Source organism: Cygnus atratus, chromosome 1 (genome assembly GCF_013377495.2).
Source record: "Cygnus atratus isolate AKBS03 ecotype Queensland, Australia chromosome 1, CAtr_DNAZoo_HiC_assembly, whole genome shotgun sequence".
NCBI lineage: Eukaryota > Metazoa > Chordata > Aves > Anseriformes > Anatidae > Cygnus > Cygnus atratus.
Window position 1 is genome coordinate 57,695,935 of NC_066362.1, and position 27,718 is coordinate 57,723,652.

The 27,718-nt window shown below is 40.5% G+C and overlaps 1 protein-coding gene across 1 annotated transcript in view; it reads right to left on the reverse strand.

The window, feature by feature from the left end:
- The window catches only part of RFX4 (regulatory factor X4), a 92,323-nt gene that overhangs the window by 59,462 nt on the left and 5,143 nt on the right, over positions 1–27,718 (reverse strand). The window contains exons 2-4 of the mRNA XM_035559166.1: positions 15,659–15,745; positions 7,824–7,884; positions 2,226–2,349 (exon numbers count right to left, since the gene is read on the reverse strand). Of these exons, the coding sequence (XP_035415059.1) occupies positions 2,226–2,349; positions 7,824–7,884; positions 15,659–15,745 (272 nt within the window). The remainder of the gene's footprint in view (positions 1–2,225; positions 2,350–7,823; positions 7,885–15,658; positions 15,746–27,718) is intronic.

A 27,718-nucleotide genomic window follows, 5' to 3' on the forward strand; every position in this document is an offset into this window, starting at 1 on the left:
GCTCTTGATGATTCCCAATGAGGACAAACATGTCTGGGGTCTCTGTTTCAGCAGCTAAGTGCGGAAGCCCTCAAATAGCACCTATTTCACTGCACTGCCTCCAAGGCATTTGTGCAGCACACATTGCCAATACGTTATTTAAGTCATGTGATAACAACTCGGTTGGCTAAAACTTCTTTTGTGTACCTACTCCTAAGGAGAATCTGACTGCAAGTTACTGACTGAACGGTGGGTGTGTACCTTGGAGACCTTCATGACTGTGCGGGACATTTTTCTTAGCAATAACAAGTCTGACAGAATCACTGGGGTCTGCTCTGAGCTCTGCACATGTAGAAGCCCATTCTGCTTCAAAATTCACATCAGTGTTGTCTGAGGTTCCTGGACACACCTTTACAGAAGCCTCAGTTTTCATGTCCAAAAGTAATGGCCACACAAAACACTATTTTAGGACACTACTGGGAAGTTTCTGTATGGGTTCATCTCCACAAAAAGGAGAAAACAAACTTCATGGATCACTGTGTCAGAACTAACTTTATTGCAACCGAGTGGAAAACACTTGTAACACATGAAAAAAAAAAAGGAATACCATGATTTTGGATGGAAGACACTGTATCTGTCCTGCTAGGCTGAGACAACCCTGCTGATGAACAGGTATATGTGTAAAAGGGCAGGCAAAAAGGAGGATGGTGTAATATACACTATAACAAGACTGCTGCATATTGAAAACTCATGAAGTCCCTGGTGAAATTATGTTTTGCTGAAGTAATTCCAGAGTATTTATTCCTAACAATTTGTAGAAGTTTTCAGTAGCAGCAAAAGTAACATTGCGTAAATTTTACCCACGTCCCAATGTGTTAGTTTGCATGAAATCTGTTTCTTGTTCTCACTCTTCCAAAACTACATATTGCCACTGTACTTAGCCACTTGGTAGCAATAATATATAAAATGAACACTTTCATACACATGCAGTATATTTAAACAGAAACCTAACACAGAATCAACTGAGCTATGGTCTTTATGGTATGACAAACATTGTGATGTTAAAACATGGTGCATTTTACTTGCCTTACTAAACTGCCTACATAAAGATGCACTAGAGAAAATGACACCTCATTAAGCACATTCTTCTCCTTCACCTAATCTTTACACAGGCACTTACCCTAGGAATATTTTTCCCCTCTTTGAATACCCAGCAGTTCTATAGAATAAATGTTGCAAACACGAGAAGAGAATAGCTTATAGGACAATCGGCTTCAGATTTACGCTTGCAAGCACTTCAAATACAGTGGCAAACTCTACATTTTGTTTTTTTTTTTTTCACAGCCTACAAGTTTTGTAGACCTGTGACAAATTCTAGAGTAGAAATTTATTTAAATAAATATAAATAAAATAAATTTTAAATAAATTAAATTTTTTTTAAATAAAAATTTCAAAAATATCATCCTATTTTTCACTGAGAGGAAAACACCATCTGATCAAAAATTCCAAAATAAGAACTTTGTGTAACACCTTAGCCACCCACTAATATCTGGTAGCATAAACCTTTACTGCTCACATCTGGATAATGCACGGCTGCATCTGTTGAAAGAGTGTGTCTCCACTGTAAGTCTGGAAATAACCACAGTGGCTCTTACTACAGCCGGCCTGGAAAGTGGAAGCACAAGGAACCGCAAAGATAATTGGGCAGCCTGCATTTGCAGTGCCACACAAACACTACTGGATGCTTTCTGGACCTGCACATCTGGAGGGATTGTACCCCAATGTGGATTTGCCAGTGTGTGCTGACATCCTTAACTCAAGGGTCTCCATGCCATGCTTACAAGAATGCCACAGGCAGGCCCAGAACTAAATGATTGATATTTGACACTTTTGTTTTTAAAAAATATATATTTATTAAAGCACTACAGGTCACAATGCTTACACTGGCTTGTGTTTGACTTCCAAGCTACCGATATTGTATAGTATGTCACTGCGAGACAGGCTGACAACAGCAACACTGAAATGAAAAAATTTAGTGTGCTCTGCAGCTTAGTCATGATGAGAAATGATTCCAACCTTCTAAATGCTTAAAATCTTAGCCTTTTTCTTAAAACCTGAATACATAAGATGTTCCATTCACATACCTCTATCTCTAGCAGTAAAGGCTGATTTAATTTTTTTTCAATAATCCAACCTCACCTGAACCAGATGAGAGCTCAAGGCACCGTACTGCCGATTAGACTCACCTTCCCAAAGCTGGCGGCATTAACAGGTTGCGTGTCATTTTTCTCACAGAAGTCCAAGTAATGCATGTAGAGAGCACTTCGAGGAATGCAAACACCTTCTGCAATCTCATAGTTCTCCTCCAGCCTTAAAAAGCAAATATCAAACAGAGAAAACTGCAAGTATGTTGGATGTACAGTTAATGGTGTGCAAAGCTGTATCTCTAAGACCAAACTCTACAGCTTCTGCTCATCTACTAAATTTTCACTACTCTGTTCTTAAGTGTTCCTTCCAATTCACTTCCATAAAGCTTGCTTGCTTAATTTGGCTGGTGCTTGCTATCAAATATGTAGATTGTGAGTTCTCAGAGGCAACTGAAGATTAACACAACAGGATATTGGACTGTAACCATGCCCCAACGCGCTATTTTCTGGAAAAAATAAACTAGCAATCTGTTATATCCTAAAAGCATCCAGCGATACGCAAATATAAGTACAACTATTGAACAACAACAAACATTCACTGAGGGGCAGCATTCTCTCATCTTTACAGGACAGGTCACCATTGGTTCGTGACACTTTTCACTCATGTCCAGCTGCCAAAATCCTTACCTGGAGGAAGCATACATGGCTAAAGAAAGTTACTTGTAAATAGTGAAGAAGGTGCACAAAATTGTGTCTCTACAATGTTTTATCACTATCGCTGATTAACTAAGTTAGAAAAATCAAGTCTTTTATCTGCTGAATGCAGTAGTGAAATAACATCCTCGTCTGCCTTGGAGAAAGGGTTATCATTCATTCCCACATGCAAACACACAGCTACAATTTTTTTAATTATGCGTCAAATACATGAATAGGTATATGCTTCATGTTTAAAATTTGAAATTACGCTCTTCATAACTCTATAGATTACAAGAATTCCTTTGAAATTATATTTTTCTGATTGCTGACCCAAACAATTTCTAGAGCTATTTATGGACACACCTAACTTTAAAACCATAATCTTGTCACCCATGGTATCACTCGTGCTTTTAAGTTACAAGTGTGCTCATCTGCCTTACTGTCTGGGAGAAGAAGGTGTGTGCAACTTCCTCTTAAACATCTTAGAAAAGTAATATATTCTCAGAAAACTCCAATTTTTACAGTAAATAGCCCCCTTGGATTTGATAACTGTACAATACCTTTCCAAATATCTAGTTTTTCTCTTTCTTTGCCTTTTCCAAGACCTACCCTTCCTCCATTTCAGTTATCATGATCATTCGTGACTGCAAACTATTTTAATAAGATATCCGGCTAGATGAATGGAATCAGTTTGTACGGGCAACATCTATTCTTCCTTGGTTTCTACAGGAATATCATCACGGCATCTTTCCTCAAATTCATAGTGCTTTAACAAAACCTTCTTTCAAAACCTGGAGAGTTCGTTTGTATACTATAGCTGCTAATTGGAATGTCAGCTTCCGTGACCAAGACAGGACAGAAAGAAAAGCAGTTAATTATTTCTGTTCATATCTGATGAATTTTTCTCTTTTTCTCCTCTCTTTCACAGAGAGTCATTAGTCTGACACTGAACAATGCTCCATTATACCTGAACTTTTTTTAATGATCAAAAAAACCATCTTGCTCCACTTCTTTTATTTTTCTGTCTTTTATTTAACAACTTTATCATGTTTTGAATTCAGCTTCATTCTACAGTGCTGTAGAAAGATAATGAACTCAATCCTCTACCTAACAAATCACTATCAGAAATAATGTATATATAACATTTTAAATACCCTAATCCTTCTACAGGAATGACGATTTCATCTGTCCCCATTACTGTTTCCCCCTTTATACTTATATACTACTAGATTAAATGAGATTATTCTATAGCAGAGTCATGTCCATGGTGTTAATTGTTAGACTTATTTTTAGATATGAAGGCAACAGAACAACTGTGATGTTACCAATGCTAATTACATAAAGGATTCTAGAACAGATTCATTTTGATGCACTATAATTATTTCTGTGAAACTACTTATCTTGGGAGAATCCATTAACCAGCAGTGGTTTACTTTTCTGTTTTTTACTTCATTTTAGGCATGTTGAAGAAAAAAAAGTTTTGTTGACTTCATCTTCACAACACTGTTACTATTCAGAGCACCTATACTGTAAGCCACCACACTGCATGGATTTAGGGTCTCTGCTTTGAATAATACTGTGTTGAGAGAATCAGACGTATGCACACATATACACATACAAACACTCACCCTAAAATGAGGTAAAATAAAGTTTCACACTTACAGTTTCATCAACCAGCTCACCCGAGAAATAATCACAAACATTTTAGAGCCAAGTGTTTAGCAAGCTGTAGCTTTACAGATAATAATGAACACTGGAATAAGGGATAAGCACAGGATACTAGGTATTTCTATATTCACACCTTAACAGTTAAATTCAGGCTGGTGTAGGTTCCCTAATTATTATGTATTTTGCAATAATGCTACGTTTACCTGGCCTTTCCATTCATTTTTTTGTCATCAATGAAACTAAATAAAAAACAAAACAAACAAAAAAAACACCCAACCATCATTCCTAATTCCAGGCAAAGGATATTTAGCCAGGCTGACCAGTCATCCAGGCACACTTCTGGCATCTTCAGCTACTCCTCATTTAAGGTATTCAATGTACCTTCTCCTTTGAAGAGGCATAGGCATCAAGGATAGACCCCACGGGACTGGTGTTGCTCACTTTTTTCAGTAAGATGTCAGACAAGAAATAACTAATAGAAGCAATGGCAATATGGACCATGTGACCAAAAAATTACATTTTTCCCTTATGTCTTGCTTCACTTTCCCTGCTATTTTCTTCCTCTTCTTTTTCTTTGCTACTGACATTTCCTCTGTTTGTGTTCTCCACTGCTCCTTGCATTCATTTTCCTACAAATGATAGTAGCATCTCACAATAAAAATGTAACAACCTTTAATTTGGCAGACTCCAGACAAAGGAGACAAATGTCATGCTTCCATTTGCCAGAAAAAGGCAAATTCTGTACCTTACCCTGAAATCTGGTCAATAATTTACCTCACCACTTCTATCACTTGAATCTTGCCAAGAGATTCCTGAAAGAGGGTGGGACACCCAAGGCATATTCAAGTAAATTTCATCTTTCGTCTGTCTTGACTGTGCAAAACCTTGGTCAGGGTCCTGAACAGGCAAAACTGTCAAACAAGTAAAGCCAAATCTCCAGAAAGCACTCAGTGCAGCTTTTGTACAGTGCTGACCACAATAATTTACCAACTCATGGGTTGCTAGGTGCTACCACTGTACAAATAACCTGATGCTAATGTGTCTGGTTTTCCAGAAGAGTGGAAACTCGACATCTTCACACAAAGCAAGCTTCCTACTTTATAGCACTTTGATCACAATGTTTGAGCTTCTGATTTTATTTAGTGTATCAAGTGCAATAGCACAGTTTCTCCAGGCAACACCAATTCAAAGCTGCAGTATGGAGGTAGAAAACCATACAGAAACCATGAGAAAACTGTTCTGTGGTACAGCTACTAAGCTGGCAAACTATTACCTGTAGGTCTACTAATAAATGAGCAAATCATATAATTCAGTTTAACACCAGCTAAAGAAATTAAACTTAAAAACGCTTTCATTGCTTTCTGTTTTATTTTTGGATGGAAAATCGAATGAGAGAAATTGCAGATGCTTCAGAAGACTCAAAAGGGAAAAGGTCTAAACCTAAAGGGGTAAGAAACAACACAACAGACAGGTAGTAAGCCAATCCACTGGTAAGGGGAAAGAGAAGATGATGTAAGCAGCCTTTTTTGCCCCCCCAAAAAATCTAGTATTCTATTGCAAACACCACTGAATGAGTACTAGCGTGCACACTGCATTCCAGCAGGGCTCAATATCCCAGGAGTTTAGGGATTTACTAACCTTTATGACTGAGGAAGCTTGAAAGTATTTGGCAAAAGCCTGTTTACAGTATTTGCATGTTTTCTTTTGGGAACAGTATCACTGGCATGTTCTAATTAACTGACTTCTTGGCTACTATGCTATTTGCTCCTGTGGAAAAGACTCTTAACTGACTCTACTGCAAAATAAACACTGTTCTGAATTTGGGCCTGGAAAGCCCTGCCTGCTATTTCATTTTAGCTAGATTGATCTTTCTTATCTTGTTTGAACTGTATTGGAGTTGTTTGGGTGAATAATAAAAAATAATAAAATACACTTACGACACTTGGCTATTATTTTAATACATTTTTTCTCAGTAGTCACTCCCCTCCTCTATTCACATTTCTTGAACTTCTGAAAAATAGTACTTTGGTGATATAAAAATGTACAAAGAAGCAATGGCTCAGAACTAAGTTCTTTTATTTATATTTGCATATCTCAGTATTTGTACTGAAAGCATCTAAAAGTTTAGCACAAAGGAACACTGAATACTTGCAACAACAAATTCTCAATCCTACAGATTTTTTTTTTAATCTAAAATTTAACCGATCAACTTTAAAGAGAAGATACATTAAGTTATTTGAATATCCTTAACTGAATGGATTATTCTTTCATGTTTATTCAGTTAGGTTTCCCAAGGGGCTGACAGAAGCAAAAAAAACCATTTTGCTAACATTGTCTTTAAAATAATAATAATAAAAAAAGCAAACTTTTTTTTTTTTTGCCCAAAATATTTTTTTTTAATCAAAAAAAAAAACCACCAACAACAAACTAAGAGAACTACTTACAGGTGAAGCAAAGGCTTTTATTTAAAAGACTCAAAGCAAGCTAAAGAGTATGGGGCTTCACATAGCATGCTTTGAGTGTTGGCAGATTTCTCTGTAACAGAGCTCTGTTCTGCCAGATACAAGGAACCTCCTAGAAGATGTTTAATCACTTGCAATACTAAGAAAGCTAAAGCAGAATTAAAACCCTAAACAAAGTGAAAAGTCACCAAAAGTTTAAGAGACGATCTATGGAAAAAGATGTCAGAACTATGTGCAATGTTACAGATTGTACAACTAAAAATACTTCTGTAAATTCCAGCAAAGAGCACGTGTTCATTTTCCATAGCATAGTAGATTGAGTTACAAACTTTCCTCCCCTAATATTCCCCCTCTCCTTCTCTCTTCCTAATCACCCATCTTTTTAAATAAGTAAATTTGTAAAAGGATTTTGACAAATGAATAAAACCTCAAACTCTCTTCTTTTGTCATCTTCGACATTAAATTTCAGAGATCTCATTTTATTAAAACAGTCAGTAAAGGTGGCTTCATCACACTGAATCAATCATTTCTTGAACAAAATTCTCAGAATTAGTCTTCTTTTTTTGGAATAAGTATAACAAAAATGACAAACCACAAATTACCAGCTGGCAAGGTGGCAAACAAATATATCAACTTGGTTTTCTAAACTGTATCAGCGTTTCCCTAAGTTCAATCAAATCTCATATAAGTAAGAAAGACATTTGTTGAGAAATGTTATATAGGATTCTAATAAGCAGTTTATATACATACAGTGAACATATCTTTAGAACTCTCTAAGATGTCCGAGATCTCTATTCACTTCTGATGGAAAAAAGGGTAAGGAAAAACGCTAACAGGTTGTCTTGATTTTTTTTTTTTAAAGGCATCTTACCATTGCAGGGTAGCTGGAGTTGAGTGTGGTTTCGATGCTCTATTATTTTCTTTTTCCTCATCTGTTAAGAAACAAAAGAATACTATGTAATTTCAGTAAGAATCGCTTGGGCATTTGTGAACTGGTAAGGGATTATCTGACCACAAATTTTCTCAAGTGTCAAAGCTTTCCCAAAATATTGGCTAAAGCGTGGAAATGTAAACAATGATGCTCCCTAAGCTAGTATCTGCAAATACTGCTTAAGGCAATAAAGCTTGCAAACACCACTGACAGCAAGAGCACAGTGGTGCAAAGGAATGATGACATTGGAAAGCATAAGTTTATATGAAAGAGCGAGGATCTTGGACCTCTAGCAACATGTCAGAATAAAAAATTATAATAATAATAATTAAAAAAAAATATCTTTCACCTGCTTTAAGAGAACAGCTGCCTTATCCAAGCTGCCTTTTCCTTACATTTACATCAGGTACGGCATTTAACCTAACAGGGTTCATCCGCTGTTGTGATCTTATTGCATGACATACACTAAGTGTTTGTAAATTTACAAAGCTTAATAAAAAACAAAGTTAAAAGCATTCTATAACAGTTTATTTCATTTCAGATATTTTTTTCTGATATTATTGCCCATTAGCTGTTTCCCGGTGTAACTCTTTGATTTGCTGACTTTCCAAAAAGCTTAATAAAAGCTTAATAAAGAGAATGAAAATAAAACTGCTTTAAAATACTGGACTTCTGCTGGTTCATATTAGTTCTTTTGAAAAATTTAAAAATACATCTAGAATAATTCCTATTAAACTATGATTTGCAAAGCATATAAAACATCCCTAAATGTAAGCTGAGAGTCTGAAGCACAATTCGTTTCTTCAGAAAGTAATTCTATAGAAGACACTGTTGTTTTAAGCAGTTGGCTATTTTTACAACTTTGTCTCCAGTTAAAGCACTAAGGGTTTGATACTAAAGCACTAAGTTTTGATACCTAAACGAGGTAAACCACTGCATCTGTACACCATGCTGCAAGACTCATTTCTTCATGCTGTTAATTTTTAGAAGTAGCTTAAGTCAGCCTTTAGGACGCTGAATCTTAAGGCAGGCAGAGTATCTCCTCAGACTACCAGAGCCCTCTGGGAGGCCTTTTGTGCAGTCCCAAGAACTGGCACACAGAAATAAAACCCGGCTTCAGAAAACGCTGTCTCCAGCCCTCACGCCACAATACTTCTTCCATTACATACAGGGCAACTTGTGTTAACTGAACGTCCTTTAGCCTGTGAGGCCGGGCCCTGAATGTCAGGAAAATCCAGATTTACAGTTATCCACAGACACTGGGGCAGCCCCTCTTCTCCATCTGCATGACAATAGGCCTCTAATTATTGGACCGCACACTCCTTCCCTGCCTTTCAGGGGCCCCGCTTTTATTCAGCCCAAAGGACCAACATACACATTTCAAATCACTTTTAAATTGTGTTTTTCATTTGTTTTTCCTAAACAAATGGTCTGCGTGCAACAAACCTTTGGCACACAGGGCTTGAATGCCGAGTGGCCACGGCTGCCGCAGGCTGCTTGAAAACAGCCCCTGGCCTCGCCGGCGGCAGGAAAAACGCCTTCTCCTAGTGGGAGACACAGCTGCGCAGCACAGATTGAAACCACTGGGTGGATAAAATAACCGGGGCCATCCCTTCGCCCAGCACCTACTGTTTTGATCTTCTCACCCTTAACTGACAGCACAAACACCCTAAGGAAGAGCGTGCCTTCCCTGAGGGGTGGCTTGGGGAGGAGGGGGTGGCCATGTCTGCCCTGCTCTGTGGTAGGAAGTGCTTTCGGGGTTGCATTCAGGGTTTTCCAGAAAGCAGGGGTTGAGGGAGCCCTGCGTGGGCTATCTCCCACCCATCAGGGAGGGTGAGCTCCCATGGCTGGTGGGGAAAGCTCCATGGGGCTGATGGGAGGCAGGAGGCCTGCCCAGAGTGTGGCACAGCCTTGCATCACTCTGCTTGCTGCAGCCTCCCCACCTAAAATAGGGCTAAAACAGGCAGCAGGGCTGGGAGGGATGCAGAGGAGCCATGGCAGCTCCACAGGCATGGAGGCTGCAGCAGCTTCACCCACAGGCCAGGCCTGCCAAGGCCCTGTGGTTCTTCCAACTGGTCCTGAGGTAAAAGTGAAAGGGAACTACTTAGGAAAGTTTTGTCTCAGCAAAGTGTTGTGGGCAGTAAAATGCTGGCTGGATGGGGGAGTTCCCCCTGCTTTAGTAATGAAAATTACAGCTGGCAGCTGTGGTAGTGGGCAGGCCTGGCAAATAGGGACAGGGACGGGTCTGTGATGGCGGGAAGTCACCAGGCTGCTGCTGGTTCCCCTAAGAGAAGGCACTGCAGCAGCCCTTCCACAGGCCGTAGCATTTTCTGGCCTGTGACGTTACAGGAGGGGGATGTCACAGGGATATGCAACAGCTGAAGCCGCTGACTATGTGTCAGCAGCATGTGGGGGGCCCTCTCCTCATCCTGGGTGGGGAAACTGCTAGGGAGACACAGATCAAAAGGGCTGGGCACCACTGATCTAAATAAGGTGAGGCCATCCTAAACTGCCTCTGGCTTGTGAAACCAGGAGGCACTACTGCCCCCCTTCCCCACCTGGAATAAAACTTTGATTACCTTTCTTGATTTAAAGGGGCTAGCATGCAAATGTACATTATTAAATGGCTTTCATCTACACTAACTAGATTTAATCTTCTCCTGCATATATGAAACTCTATCAGACATCAAATCAATACCCAAATTATAATGATGTTAGAATCTCTACACGTCTTCTGTCCTTCCCGTTATTTTTTGCTCACATTAAGACCTGTGAGCAGGTGTTTTACCTAAACCCCTGTCAGACACCATAAGCTATCCATACTCAGCTCCTTACATGTAAGTATTTGCTTTAACCAGAAAAATTAACAATAAGATTATAAACTACCATTTAACCCCCCTCCTCAGGTATGTCTTTTTCATGGGGATCCTTCTTTAAGACTCTTCAGCAAACTCCAATAATTGTCCTACGATATACCAAGCAGGAGAACGATGGACTTTGAAAATTTTCAAAAAAAGTTCTTTGAGCATATTTTCCATGAAAATATTTACCCAGTGAGCAACTGGATTTTCAACACAACTCAAATGTTCACAGTTAATGCACATCTCCCCCAGAATCAAGCCTTTGTAAAAGAATACAGAACTTTTTTGTTTTAAGGCAATGGGTCATCTGTTAGACAAATTGTTTCTCACTTTCACTAGGTTTTGGCTAAAATATTTATTTTTAGAAAACCTTCACTGTTTTATTAAATATACGGAAAGAATTGTACATGGCATTAGAATGGAAGGGACCTAGAAATACAAACTTTTAGTACCACATATAAAAGCATTTTATTCTGCCTTATATAGTTTAAACATATAATCTCATCAGATAATTGACTAGTAATAAACAATAAATATCCCCATTCCTTGTATTTAAGTGAAAGCAGGGCAACTAATGGTTTCCCTACTGAGCAGGAAATGTTTTGTGTAACTCTTGACTCAGGTCTGATTCCAGATCTATTTGTACAACATGAAAGAGAATGAATGCTGTTTTCTCTTACTTTTTTTTTTTTTTTTGTCATTTTATCAGAACCCTTCGCAGCAACACTGTAGATTAAAATGAAACAATTGCCTTTAAAATTCAGTACATCTAAAACCAGACCTATTTGGTAAAGAAAAGAAAAAATGACACTGAAAAGAAGTCTTGCTTCAGGACACTGTCAAAGACAGTGTCTTGAATAGAGCTAACAATTCTTCTGTGACAAATGCAAAAGGACGTGAAGTCATCAGGAAAAATCCAGGTCCTCATGCACAACTGTAGGTATTCACACATATAGTAGCTGCACAGACACAAATCCAAAGGAGCTATACTCAGCACCTCTTAAGCATGCTGCTTTAAACACAGCAAGTGGAACATCCACAAAGTGAAGACCCTGCATTAGTACACATTTTTCTCAAATGTTGATATTAGTCTCTGTCATAACTAAAGTGGAATTAAACCTCTGCATTCCACTGTGGGGATAATAAAAGTGTCCTGTACTTTCCAGTGCTGTTTGTATAAGTCTCAGAGAACCTCTGAGGAGCTAATACAGTATTCGTAGCTTTATCTAGATAAAATCCTTCAATAAGTTCAGGTAGTTCCACATCTTTTAGATGAATAGCCCCTTCCTCTGTAGCCCCTGCAAACCAGCTTCTGACTGTTCTCAAGAGTGATTTGTCCCTTGCCAAAATGAATTAAGTGATAGTAAGAAGCTGCCTTACCTCTTACTTTCAGGCTCATTAGCATGTATTCTATGCTTCAGAAATAGTGTTGCGCCTTTTTTTTTTTTTTAACCCTCTGAGAAGCATGTGAGCATAGTTATAATTGAGTAGGTATGATTGGGAAATAAAGAATTTTCCACAAGGACAATTTCAACAAAATCAATTAGTTTTTTGTTTTGTTTAAAAAATATATATATTTTTTTCCAATGAGGGGAAAAAACAGGTTTAGTTCAAACAAAAAAAGAAACTATTGGATAAACATTCTGTTTCAACCAGTTTGAACACTGATTTTAAACTCTCCTTTTGAAGCACAAAAAGTAGTATGAATTTTTTTTTTCTCTTATGAATTGTCTATACATTTACATTTCTAAATGTGCAAAAAATTTGGACAAGCAGCCCTTCCACTTCATCATGTAAAATCATGACTCCTCCCACAGAAAACTGAAGTTGAAACTCATAATCCTTGAATCACATTCTTTCACACTCGTTTCATTTTTGGAGAATCTTGCTCAACACAGTATACAGAAAAAGTTTTCTTCTTTTAAATATTACATATGAGGTTGTACTATGCCCTTTTCCTGTTGGTGTTTTTAATAACATGTAGAGTGTAGAAGTGGTAGAAGGAGAAATATTTAGAAAACTGGAAACTGAAATGAAATTATTGTAGAATTTTTATACTGGAATGAAATGCTGTTTTAGGACAGGGCATAAAAGGTCCCAGGAGGGTAAGAAGTGTCCCAAAAAACAGCAAGACAATGGGAATCCACAGCAACAAGTCATTACTTCACAATGTAGTGCAGGTTCAATAGGCCTGGAGGTCAGGAGGAGCATGGAAGAAGGACCTCTGCAGCCCAATGTTTGGATGGTTCTATACTCCACATGTAGAAAAGGAGGCCAGCAAAACTATCGCTCGTCCTAAAACCCTATGAACTGTAAAAATATCTAGGAGAGTAAGTATGATACTGTGTAAGAAATCAGTGGATATCCTCATAGTCTTCCTTAATGGATGCATGCCCCCTCCACCCCTACAAAACAAAGAAACAACAACAACAACCAAAACAAAATAAAACAAAACAAAATCCATATTTTCTCTGGTAGAGTCCATCCAATAAGTACCTAGTGTATTTAGAGGAAAAGAGAAAACAAACAAACAGAAACTAAGAGTTCAAGAGAAAGATGGATGATCCCTTCTTTTGGCTGCAGACAAAAACTGGAACTCCCTTGACAACAGTAATTTTGACCACTGTTCTGAGGAATTCAAATAGGGTCACATAGGTTTTCTCAAAACATTTTGCCTCCTGCTGCTTAAAAGTGTATGACAGAGGCTGGACAAAGACTGACATGGAGGTTTGGAAACTTCCTGGTTGGTGTGTGGGCACTGTTAGAGAAATGTTAGAAAGAACTCAAGGACTGGAAACCACATAACACGATGCTTCCGGAGGCAATGTAGACGCTGCTACTTTGTTCTGGATTTCACAGATTACTGTGATAATTTCACAGATTCTTGCTGTTGGGTAAATGGCTTAGTTTTCTTTCCTCTTTCTTCTCTGCCTCTTCCCCCTCACTCCCAAAAATAAGGATGACATTTCAGGTAGATTAATTCTCTGATCTGCACCGCAAAAACGCTGCTATCAGTGCAAAGGAAGCAGTTGAAAGAGCTGGATATAAGAAGGAAGCTAGATTAAATCAACTCTCTCATTTGGGCTTCAATGATATAACGTGATAGTTCATTTGTCACACAAATTGTGGGGTAATTCGTTTGTGTATTTGTTTTGTCAGCTCTACGTTTGCTGCCTTTCATTATATTCACTCGCCCCGTAATTTTAGTGACATGAGACAGAAAGAACAGCCATCCTGTTTTCTCAGTACTGCCTACTGAAATACCTTCTCTTAGTCACACTTGCTGAGCCACACAGGACCAATTCTTACTGTCCTTCAGGATGTGAAAGTTTTTCCATGCATGCACTCAAAACTATAAGCATATATAACAAACTGCCACTAGTTTTGATACAACCTGTTTGGGGTAACAGATCTAGAACAAAACACAAATGTGGACTTACAGAATGAAATCATGTGTGTTGTTGCATTTTTTGTTTGTTTTTTTTTTTTTAGTTGATTAGTTTGGTTAATATAGCTAATGGTGCTAAATAACTGCAATGATAATACTGTCTTGAACTGAGTCTAAGGAAAAGCTCACTAAGATCAATAGGATCAAATCCTGAATTCAGATTCCATTAAGAATCTGAAGTCACATCTCATTCATTACAGATTATTTCTGTCACATTCTTAGTAGCATGAAACAGGGTAAAATGAATTTAATGTCTCACAGGTTCTCATAAAATGCAACTTAACAAGTGTGTGCTATTTGATTTTCACTACAATCTGCTGATTCCTTACTTTTTAAAATCAAAAAAGAACACCACAAAAAAACAAACCTGTCAAATTGTATTGTCTTTGAGGATGCTTTTCTGCCATTCTTAGCTTGGGATTCATGAAAAAATATCATGCTTTTAACACTTTCTTTCTTTACAGAAGAAATATTTTTTCAAAAGAGACCCCTGGACAAAAAAAGAGTAGGATCCCAACACGGAAAATTCTGTGATCTAAAACTTTATACTGCAAGGCATGTAATTTTATAGTGATGTCAAAATAAAGTAGTTAAAATGCCAGAGAATGTAAAAAGGGACATTAGACATGTAAGATGTGATTAAAAATATGTTTTATAAACTTATGTGCTTGTATGTTATAAATATAGATGTCTTTCTGAATTAAAGAATTCATTCTGCATTAATATCTTGTGACAAAGTAACATAGAAAGTATGGAGATGAAAACTAACATTGCTTTAGTCAAATTAAATAAAATAGAAATTGAATAAAAGTAAAATTAAAAGGTAAACTAAAAACTGCATTACAATTTTAAAAAGAAACAATTTGGTTATTTAAATGTATTTGAAGATATCTTTAATTACCTGTACTTAAAAAATCAAGATCTAAAGTTATTATAACTAGAAGAATGAGAAAAAACAGCTATTGTAAAAACAGCTAGATTTAGAATTGTTTCTTCTCAGTAACTAAAGAGAAAGCAACATCAGGATTCATTTATTTATTTTTAATCTGATTGTTTAATTCTTAATTTAAAGATTTTATATGCGTGATTCAATATAGTAGCATTGAACAAGAGCACAATTCTTCCTGTATTTCAGCCTCACGGTGTTCGCTAGAGAAAAGCGAAACAGATGGGTTTACTCCTGAGCTAATACTAACAGCATATTTTAGAGGTCATCCAAACTTTATTCAGGGACACTCAAATTCTTCTGGATGTTTTAACTAATAGATAGCATTGCTTCCTTGTAAATAATGGGAAGTAACCGATATTCCAGCAAAAACATTCATAAAACTACTGGATGTGTCAGTGAGTTGACTCTTCAAACTACCTAATAACAAAAATATTACGAGGATGTGGCAGCATATATAGCAGGAAATTAGCACTCGGATACTTTTACATGCACTTTAAATTAATGAAAAGCTACTTACTTTCATCATTAGAAACATTCCCCAGAGAGGTGTGACTGGAATAACGTTTGTTTTCACTTTCATTGAGACATCGTTCAATCCAACTCTCTGCAAAACAACAAGATTACTCTTTTTTTGTGTTTGCCTTTGCATTGAAAATAAACTTCCAATACACAAAACTAAATAGAGCACTGGTTTTCAACAGATGGTCTTGTGTATCATTTCTGTTTAAACATGTTCAGTCAGAGGTTCTTTAGCAGGAAAATCCTTTCTTGCTTTCAGACTCAGATGTTCCGTTTTTTTGTGTGTGTGTGTGTTTTCTGTTTCTTTTCTTTTTTTCTTTTAAACAGAGGCTGAAATGCTTCTGTGCACATAATAAAATTCTTTAGGATATCCGCTCTACTCGCATCACATGCCGCATTAAAAAAATAATTATTTCATGTGGGAAACTGAAATGCACAAACTACATTAACTTTTAAGTCTTAGTCTGGCAAAGACATATGTACCTGAGTATTTCCACTGCTTTTGCAAGGACGGTTCACATGTGTAAAATCAATCATTCATGTGAATTTTTGTTAAAGTGGAGCTCGAACTGTGCTTGCTGAAGCCCAGTCTGAGACTCTACCGAGATCTTTTCCAGGTTGGTACGAGCCCCAGGTACCGTTCCAGGAGCTATCAAACTACTTGAGCGCTTGTCATTGCTCAGTAAGTGCTCAACTGCTCCTTTCCTCCCTCTTTTCTCATTTCCTATTTATTACACACACACACACAGAGTCAGATGAGGCACAGTATTAAATTGATTCAACTCTGCCGTTCCTCTTCTGGAAGCTATAACACGCATCCCCTGATAGTTTTAGAGGATGCACCAGGCTCAATGGAATTTACTGTTACAGGTCTTCAGGGCAAAAGTCACACCTTCCTAGGTGTCTCCTTGGACAACATATGAAATATGAGTCCTTGGGTTTGCCTGGAATCCCTGGATAATGCTACGATAAACTGACCCCCCTCGTAAGATTATTGTTCAAGGGCAGACACACGGGCAGAGGTAGGCTTATATTCACAGGGCTCACTGTGGTCAAAGCAAGAAAAGGAAGGGATAGGTGGAAAGGCTGCAAGGTAACCCCACAACTTACAACAGGAAACAACCCCACAGAGCAAAGAAACACACAAGAAGTAAGGGGAAACATGCCTCACTGTCAGCAAACTGCTAGAGGCAGAGATACCTTCAAAGGGATAGAAACAGATGCAGATTGCTTTCCATAGGCACGTCAGGCTACCTGCACAGAGCAGGCAGGCCATGAGAAAGCCCACAGCAGCAGCAGGTGTGAAGAGACAGCAAAAGCACAATCTCTTGCAGAAGCTGTCTGTGCAGTTTATAGAAGGTAGCAATGGGTACCACATCATTTCAGCAGTAGATACCAATAAATTAATACACGGACAGTCAAGGCTGAACATGTCATATAAACAAAAATGTTTTTTGTACCCGCAGACAGTCGCACAAACGTGTGTATTCCCCTTTGCACACATTGTGCTGCCACACAAACAAAAAGGCATCGCATCTGAGCAGGAATTCAGAAAGGGCCTGGTGAGAACACTTGGGTGCGGTTTTCCAGGCCGGGCCTTCAGGCCCAGGTACAGCTGCTCTGTGTGTTCCTGGTGTCCAAGCTGCACAAGAGAGGCCATGGCAGCTCCAGGCCATTCCCTGCCCCTGTTTGTTGGTCCACATGCCCTCAGTGGGAGCACATCTTCCTCAGCTCGCCATCAAACCTCCCTGTGCCAACAGAGCCTCACAACCACACTGCCTCCTCCCCATAGCCTGGCCCTTTGAGGTGCGGCAGATATCCTGCACTTCCCTGATGATCAGCCAGAATAACTCTGGTTGTCCATGGATTTGTCAGGATATTTCTTTTCCCATTGAATTCAACATGGCCTTGTATAAAAGTCACTTTTGCTGACACTGCAACTTAAAACTTACCAGGAAAGCCTATGCTGTCTAACCTGCTCCTGCATAGCTATTAACCCCCAAGCCTGCTGGAAATCCAGCGCTGAGGTTTTCCCTCCTCACGCTGCTCAGCTGCTTTGGCTGGGGTTGTACCACCCCCTTGTCCAAGGGCCAACACAACAACACAGCTGCTCCGTGCCAGATTTCCTTTACTGCCCTAAAAGCAAACTAATAGCATCTCTCCACCCCTGTTTTAGTACCATAAGCTAGAGGGCAGGATCTTGGATCTTCACACATCGCTATGAGGTGAAGAGAAACCTGCTGCAGAGAATAACACCAGAGAGCAGTGCAAGAAGCCTTGAGAAAGGTTACCCTACCTCCTCCTCCTTCTTTCAGCGCACAGCCATGGCCGTACATAATTCCCTTGGCTCTGAGCCCAGCTGCAGGGAGCACAAGCAAAGGCGGCTGCCATTAGCGCCAAGGAGAGACCGATGCCCAGCTCTGCCCTTTTTTTTCCTCCCGGCACCAAGAGCTGGGAAGCTGGGACTCATCCTCTTCCCTTGGCAGCAGGGAACTGGCAGCAGCCATCTTTAGTCACGTTCCCTGCCTAAGTAGTAGAAACAAAGTTTTTAGGCGTTGTTTACAGCGCTTTTCTGGTCACCATCCTTGTTCACATGCTGTCTCCGATAACTGCATATACACCCCTTTTCGTCGGTAAGGAAGGGAGTTTACACTGCAAGCTATAACGCCTCTGGAGTAGGGCACGGTTACAGTTTAATTATGTGCTGCAACTACTTTGGTCCTGAATCACCCCAGTTCAGCTCGCTGCAGCCTGAGTCTGGCTTTGTCTTTGTGGCCTTGCATTTAAATAGCTGATAGAAATTCTTCAGGCCTGAAAAGATACATGACCTGTCTGGCAGCAAAGAATGAAGAAAACTAACTCTTTTGAGTGAAAATGTCAGGGAGTTTATGGCAAATTTGTCAAATTATTTGGCAGATGACAAAATGTGACAACACCAACTAGCTCTTTAAAGGCTGTATTCTCATAAACCAAGTGATGTAAGTATAAGTAAACAAGTATTCTAAGAAATTCCTTCATTAAATAAGTAGATATTTTTTACTGCTTGTATAAAAAGAAAAGTTTTTACAAAGCTTTTAACTCCCAATATTAATAAGAATGCCCTCAGACATTAAAAGAAAATATAACCGGTTTTGTTGAAATTGAAAATATTCCCTTCAGGAGCCCACAGATGCCAGCTATGGTAGCACCTCACCTAAAAAAAAAAAAAAAAAAAAAAGACTCAGAGCAAATAAAATATAAAGCCAACATTGTCTGATTTTTAGAAGTTCTTTCAGAGCTAATAACATTGCCACAGCATAATGAAGCCACTGGGTAGAGCCCCGTGCACACCAAGCACTCTTGTCATCATCACTCAGGTGCACAACCTGACTGCAGAGTCAGAGCTACCCGTAGCATCTATAGACTGAGGTTTCATTACTTGCTGCTAAGGCTGATGCCAATCACACACTACTTTAGAAAGGAATGGTTACATGGTATGGAAGTTTTTATATGATTAGAGCCCAAATTATCGCTTTTAGTCCCTCCAGCTTCTCATAGATAGGATTTCACATTGGAAACAGTCACAGAGTCATAGAGTAGGGTTCAGACAGTGATTAAGCAGAAGTGCGTTATCAGACTTGGTAACAATGATGGGTCATTAAAACAACATGAAGAAAACCCAAATATCTTGTGGGTAGTGCCTGTGAGAGCAGAAGAGAGCCCTGTGCCTCACAGGACATATTTTCCCTCACCGTGCTTTCAGTGTATCACATCCTATGGCATTTCTCCTCCCTGCTCCCTGGGACTCCTTCCCACCCTGAGCCCCAGCATACTGTACCCTCAGTCATACCAGCACAATGGTTTGAGCCAGGATCAGCACTAGCTAAAAAACATCTGGGCAAAAGTAATTAATTAATTAATATACAGTAATAAAATGTAGTGTAGTCATACACTGACAACTCTGTACTGTTATGCTGTATGGAGACTATTACAGTCTTATTAGCAAAGAATGCAAATTAGGTGTATTTAATGGCATTTTGAAGATAGACCTTTAAATACTATAACAACTATTTAATTTTGCAAGGATCAAAAGTGAATCATAATGAAGCACACAACTATGTCCCTCAGCCACTGAATGAAAATAAATTATATCTTTTGCAGGGTTCCAACATGAAGGAAAAGAGAAGATTATTCAAATTTTTCCAGTGTCAATTTTCTTACAAAATAGTTTGAGAATAATCATGACACAAACGAAAAAAATAAATTGCTCACAATGAGCTGGTAAAGAATGGATTTTTAAAAAAGCTTGTGGAACTATTTCTGGTCCTCCTTTGCCCTCTTCTCTTTTTGGTCCTAATCTTCCCAAGCCTGACAAATCCACTGAGCCTCAGGCATGAGAATATTTCCATTGAATGTGTCCACCAATACTTTTAACTACGAAAGTTTAAACTTGACCTGTTTTTAGGAGCTGGCAGAGCAGAAGCCTGCATGACATTTCCTCATCCCCACCGGTTACCAAGGCTCTTCTCTTCATCCTGACAAACATATTTGTATTTAGATGGTGCTTCAACACCGAACTGGAATGGAAGGCCTGGGGACGCCGCAGAATAGAAGCAAGCATGAGAGCTTCTCAAGGGCAGGAGCTTCCATGAACTATCAGGAAAGAGAAGCAAGAACTTTTTTTTTTTTTTTTTTGTAAATTAGATCTTTGACAAATTGGTTGGACAAATGATCTCCTTCAGAAAAAGGACTTTGTTCCCGGAAGACACCTCTGAAAGGCCTTCTCCCTACAGAGCTTCATTTGAGGGGAGAGAATACAGCAGTGAGGCCTGCATATTGACTGTTTAATGAGATAATTACTCCGTCTTGTTTGTATAATGATTATTGGCTTAAGATATCTGCAGCCCAGAGTAGAAAAAAAAAGCCGCAAGCATTATGTCTCCCATGTATGCCTGGCCATAGCAAGAGCAGCACGAAGGCCACCTGGGTGCTACGATGCAGTGGGGAAGAGGAGCTGGGCCTGGTGGCAGCCAGTGATGATTTCTGCAGCTGCTGTGCTGTACTGCCAGGAGAGCTGAGTGTTTCTGCAGCATGAGTGTCCCTCATGCTAATCACAGCCCCTCCTGGCCTTTGAGAGCCACCACGTCCTGCTCAGCCCCGAGCAGGATGGCAGAAGCAGCTGGAGGAGCTGTGTGGCGCAGCTGGGAGGTGAGCGCATGCCCTGCACCAAAGCCAATGGATGCAGCCTGGCAGGCGGGCGTGTGTGCATCTTGAAGGCAGGTTAAGAGATTTTATGGAGTAAATGAAACTCTGCAGTCATCGAATTTGAGCTGCATTTCACCTCACCTCTTAGCGCTACATAGCTACATGAATAGCTATTTTTTACTGAAATTGTACTAGATGAAAATACCTATGTTCTAGAAAGATAGACAAGGCTTCTGGTAATCACAGTTATCATAGTTTGCACAGTCACCAAGCACTTATTTCACCATGGCCCCAACAAGTTGCACAGGCATCCCTCTCATAAGCCTTCAGCTCTAGATCAGCTCCCATATTCCAGATATTAAAGCAGTTTGCCAACAAGCATGACAGTTTACTTTGTGCTCTGCACAGGGACCAGGATTTCTTCTACAAAAGTTCACTTGTCACTGAAAAAGAACTACCTTTGGAATAAGAAATAGAGATTTGCCAGGACCCAGACTACTACCCAAGCCATGTACCAACTTGGGTGGCACAGCTGTGAGTCAGACTCCTTATTTTTATTCATGGCTACTGCTGTCATTTTCCCCCCAGTTTCTTAAGGCAGATATGGGAAAAAAAAAAAAGAAACTGTGAGCAAAGTTATACAAAAATATATGCGATGCAATCACAAAGGGAACACAAAGTTTTTGTGGATTTACAAGAGATCTTTTTGGGAAAATGAATACTCAGATGTGATGACAGAATTTTACAGCTCCTCTGACAGAGGGGAAACTCCTGTCATGCATACAGAGACTCAGCACCTCCCCGAGTTACTTGTTTGTTGCTCTCTGAGGGAAGAGTTACTCATCTCTTCCTGCAGCATCTCTTTGCCAAGCATCTTAGTACTGAGCTGGCCAGCAATGCTGCTTAGCTGCTCATCTGACATGGTAGGCCAAAGGGAAGGATTGCAAAGAGCAGATTTAGCAGGTGAAAGCTATACCTGAGATAGTTCAAGGGTCTGACTGAAGGTCATTGAACCTCCCATTTCTAGTGTGCAGTTAATGAGATGATATTCTGTCCTTTTTAGGAAAACCCCCACCACCCTGATAGCTTTTTCTATTGTCTGTCTCCAAATAAATGCTGAGGCCTGCATGATATGTCAAGGCTTTTTTCTGTAGAGGTTATCTTTCTGAATATGGTCTGAAACACACCACCACCCAACAAACCCTTCATTCTTGCTGTCTGTATTGCACTATTGCTGTGGACAGAAAACTTCCAACCTCTACAGCTGTTGAAGTCAGTACCATCAGAACAGTCTGTCTGCTTTGACCGGCCCTCAGAGTGCTGCAAATCTAATCTCTAACCAGGTCTCTAAATACTATTGCTGTATGAATTATAGTAAAGCAAAAAAATGAACCAATACCTACATATTTTCTCTGATGCAAATGAAACCTATACCTAATAATTCTTTAGCGTCTTGGATCAATTGGTCATATCAACTTGGAAGACAAATCATGAGTTTAAAACAGTCTCTTGAAAGGAAAAGAGAGTAGCCCTTTTTATCAGGGGTAATGATTAAGAGGTAAAACAGAAGTCTGAACTTCACGGGATTGAAAGCCCGCTCTAGTACCTGCTGCACATGACACCTGCTCTGACAAGAAGCAGGATTCATGCTCCGAATCTCCCTACAACTTACAGTGCAGCACTGCTGGTCATTCGTATGTCTGCCAGCCGAGAAATGTAACTGCTGGTGTGGTGTGAGGGCTGATTGCAGCAGCGTGTTCAAAGCATTTAAAGAACCTGCTTGAAAGAAAGCAAAGAAAGATCACCTTTTCTCTGAAACCTCAGACCACTGTAAAACCAAGACCTGAGAAAGATCTCCTACGTTAGCCCCTGCACAATGTTATAAGCAACTGAACACCAGTAACATGACAGGGCTTGGCAGCCACTGGCTCCCATGGAGGGTGTTAAACTCACCAAAATCGGCTAAAATTAAGCAGAACAAGCTATTAAGGACAGCTAATCAAACACACTGGGATTTTCTAAGCTTTAGGCTTTAGTAGATGATGTAACCTCTCTCCTCTCCACTGGCAAATGAAAGGTTTGTAAGACCAAGAGGGCTGTCTTCCAAACACTGTTCCCGCTCATTTCTCCATCGCTTAGACACTGCTGTTCACAGAACAGCTCCTGTTTGACTGCTGAGGTAGACCTGCCACACAGAGCCTCGATTTTCTCCTCGGTGCCTCATTTTTTGCTGTCGGCTGGCAGGGCATGTATCCTTCAGTCAGTGAGCATGAGCTGTCAGGAGCATCTTCAAACTCCACAGGAGTGGAGTCCTCAGTGTCCTCCTTGGTCCTACATAGCCATCTCCTGTCCTTCCAAGAGACCTGCTCTTCAGGGACGACAGTGACACATGGCCTTGGTGCAGATGGTAGAGCCGCTACCCTGACAAGCTGCCAGATACCTTGGCGTTTTGTTTGCTAATCTAACTTTATTTCGCTTCCAACAGGGCAAAATGTCGGGTGCTCTTGTTGCAGTCATTCCTTTTGTTCTCATTTCTTGGCATGCAGTTCTCTTGGAACTATTTCAGGGTTAATGGACATTGGTCCAGGGCACTTACTAGACATTGGCAGGGATGGTTTAGTTCTTTTTCTTGGAGTCATGATTCTGATGAAGCATCGTGAGATATGCCATGATATCTTAAGAACGCAAAGAATGATTTTCTTGAATCTCTGGGAGCTCTTCTGTTTTGTTTTGCCTGGTGTATGCTTCTTGTTCTGATCTTCCCGCTAACCCATTTGGTAAGGTACATTAAAAAAATTGGCATTCTCTGTTTAAACTGATAAACAGAAAGCACCACAGTTCATCTTTTAACCCATCTAGAAAACATGGATATGAAAACTGCAATTTATGAAACGTTGCTTTCTTCTTATGCTGTGTACTATGCAGAAGTTCAGCTAAATGTGATCCATTCATTTAAGTACTACATCAACAGGACATAATATTCCTCATTAAGAAGATGCATCCTTAATGTAGATCAAGACAGTTATGAATCCTAGAATATGAGATTTCTCCGCACATCGATACTGGATCAGGCAGGACTTCTGAAGAGCTACGTATTCCCTTCGTTGGGACCACATGTCATATTGCTACCAACTGAGTATGCATGTTAATTGGGAGTAGCCTTTTCTCTCTCCTGGTCAAACACGCATGCCGTCTATCATCATTCTTTGAAAAGTGATTTTCACCAGACCAGTAGTTAGTGCTTGTTTTTTGCTTTGTCAGGGTCATTCCTCATTTAACAGGGAAGAGACCTCACCCAAACCAATTTCAGTCCAGTGACATTTCCTCACTTTCACTTGAGGTCATTTAAGCTAATGACACCAGTACCTGACCAGTTCAGCTTTTCCAGGGCACATAGTTCACATGGCTGTGCAACATATAGCAGATCTTATCATCAGTAGGATGATCACACATACTGTGAGCTTTCCAAGCACTGATTCTGTGTACAGCAAAGCATACTTCATGCTTCCTCAGCACGATGAGTTGTAGAGCTTCAGTCCTTCGGGGTCTGCTGCATGAAGCAATATCAATGCTATCGTTGTCTCCAATTTACCCACAATGTTTCCTTCCAAGAAAACCCAGACATGCCTCTTGGCTGCTTCCAGTCCTATTCTCTTCCAAAAAGAAGTAAAGGGCTTCTTGATGCCCTTTTTGCCCCAGATTTCACCGAGTTCTTATGCTATGCAATTAATGTGAGGCACATTAGAGAGCTCATCAGAGGAGGGCCGTCACTTCTGCGTAACTAACTCAATGTCCCTGATCCTCCTACCCTACAATGGGAGCTGGCCTCTGCTCGCTAGCTGTCTGGGTTAAGCATTCTCTGTTGCTACCATGGTCCCTCAGCTCACCAGCACGCATGAGAAGACATGGAGTCCTCAAACCCTTAATTCAGCTCTGCTTCACCAGTGCAGGGGGTTGGTCATTTGGCTCAACAGGGGAACCTGGGACTCGGCAAGAAACGGGATCTGCATCAGGTACTCGAGAAATGCTTCCCTCTGCCACAGGGGCTGATGGACAAGCCAACATGGCACAGAAGTGGTAGTACATCAGTAAGACAGGCCCACAAAGGTGACAAAACAACAAGACGTGAGACATGGGTGGGAGATACAGGAGTTATTGCCTGTGGGGCTCCAGGATGTGAGAGAAGGGGGAGAAGGATGGTTGTTGGAGAGGAGGTGAAAAAGAAAAGGAAGCAAAAGAATGAATAGCAAAGAAAAGGACGTGGTCGAAAATAAAGGGAGGGAGGAAAGAAAGTAACTATAGAGAAGAGAGTTTTAGAAAATGGGGAGCAAAGAGGTCACACACCAAAGGAATAGGACTACAGTAAATATTTCTCATCAGAAATGGAGTCCAGTCGGGAAGATTAAAAGAGCAGGAGAAAAAGACAGACAGATACACATGTGCAGAGAAAACCCACAGCAGTAAGAAAGAGACAAGCACTTGACTGAAAAAGTGAGTAAATCAAGGGAAAGAGATACTATTTTCAGAAGTTGAGGGCACTTTTCCCCGCTTTATGCACATCTATTCCAAATCTAGCAGCCGCTCACTACTGCCAAAGGATGCAGCCATTACATTGCTCACAACCATTTTGTGAGTAGATACAGCTCTAACCAGGGAGAAACAAATAATGAGCACTGTTTCTTTCAGCTCTCAAAGTGCACCCAGAGAATATCTGCATGCCAAAATTAGCAGAGATGGGTACCTTACAGAACTAACCTGTGTATATAGAGCAAGCATTTGGGGCTATTAAGTTTACAGCCCAGATAAGCTCAGAAAGTCTTCGCTCCATCCCAAAGCGCCTAGACTTACAGTTAAACCTTGTATGAATTTAGCTCATTTGACACTGTTTCTTCCCTCCCCTTAGAAAGTGCTACGAAACTAGACCAGCGCTTTTAAAACTAGGAGCCTGGCTTTTCTGAGAAGCCTCCAGTCTCCTCTGAACAATATGCAAAGCAAACTCAGGGAGGGAACATGAGAAAAAAGAGAAGTCTTCTTTCCTCCTCCTTTTTTTTTTGCCTAAGACTCACCAAAACAAGAGTCTAGTATTGAATATTCAGCACTGAATACTAACTGCTCAATAGATGGTCTGTTTGCAGAGCTCAAAGTGGAAATGACCCAGCAAGGAGGAGAGGTGAACACACTGCTCCATCCATGTGATTAAAATGCTCTGCAAATGCAATCCTCCCCAGTTCTCCCCACCTCTTTTCAATGGAGGCCATTTGCTGCCCCTACCACAACTCATTTAAAAAAATGTTTGCATTAGAGGGGCCCCTGCACAAGTATTGTCCGTGTGGCTCTGCGCTTAGGAGAGGAATGTTAGCTCCAACGTTGGGAAACCTGCGCTAGGCGGCACATCCGACCAGCGGGACCTGCTACTGCCAACACTTGGAAGAAAGGGGAAGCAGAGGAACAGAGCAGCCTGCACGAGGGTGTCCCTGTTCTCAGCCTGCATGAGGCACGGAGCAAATCTCACCTCGCTCCACAGTGGACCTTGGAGGTCTCTTTTCAGCACTCCTCCTCTGAGCCAGTGCCCATTGCCACCCCTGATGCTGAAGCCCAGAAGCAGCCGCCTTTAATGGACACCAGATGCGTGTTGCAGACCTGACGTACTCTGTGCGGGAGCTCCTGCTTCGGCTCTTGTGTCATGCTAGCACCCCGTGGGGCAAAGCCCCTTCCTTTTAGCCACAGCGTGAGCCAATGGACCTGGGAAAAACCCACTGCATGAGCTGGCACGTCTTGTCACGGGGCTGCACGCCGCTGCTGTGCCCAGACTTACAGCAGAACTCCGTGTCCACATTTGTTTGCACCACTTTTTGATGGTGTCTGTTAGGCCACTGAAACTTGAGGAGCAGACAGGATTTTGTTTCCCCATGCTGCTTAGGTTCTGTATGGGGTAGAGAGACATTTTACTTTCCTCTGAGCATTGGAGATGGTAACAGCTAGAGCAGAGTACCTGCAAGCTGTGCTACAAAAAGCTAACAACATTAAACATTCATTTGCTTAAACAGGACATCCTGACACGTGTTTAGGGTTAAATCACACAAGTCAGGTTGTTGAGGATCTTTTTTTCCTCTGAAGGTAAGATTGGGTCTACTTCCTCTGACCATCCAGGAATTTTATTCAACAAATGACCTGTTTCTGCAAGATCCTAGCATATCAGCAAAACACACAGCCTTTCTTGCCTGTCCTCTGACGCAGGGTAGCTTTTAGTCTTCTGCAGCAGGTTGTGCCTTCGTTACAGGGTACTGGAAAACATCATGGTTTGTGGAAAGGATGTTCTGTGGGGCCTTTTGAAATAGGTTTGCATTGCTGTCACCATGGGGGACCAGAGTCCAGGACACAGGTGGTCTCCCCCAGCACTGGATGCCCAGCTCGTGAGACCCCCCTGGTGAACCAGGCTCCCCCTCCACACCGCCCTTCCTCAGCTGCTGCTGAAGTTGTTACAGCTCCTCTGAAATAGTTCAGCAAGTAGCAGCGTTGTAAGGAAAGCAAGCAAGCAACAACAACAATACACGTTACTCCTTTATCATTGCATTTAGTGGTGTCCATATTTACATTTGGCTTTTTCCACTGCTAATTCTCCTTGCCACTGCACTTTTTTTTTTTTTGTACTACTTTACAAGTTTAGCGCAAGCCAGAACTGAATTTACAGATCTATAGAAGAATGTGAAACTCATACCTGTTACAGAGAAAATGGTAATTGCACTGTTTGGTTGACTTAGGGGTCTCATTTGCAAACGTACATGCAGGTAAGATGTTTTTATACAATGAGTTCAGTGTAACGCATCTACAAGTCTTGCTCCAAGTAGCCAAGCCAGTGAAAACAGCTGCACTT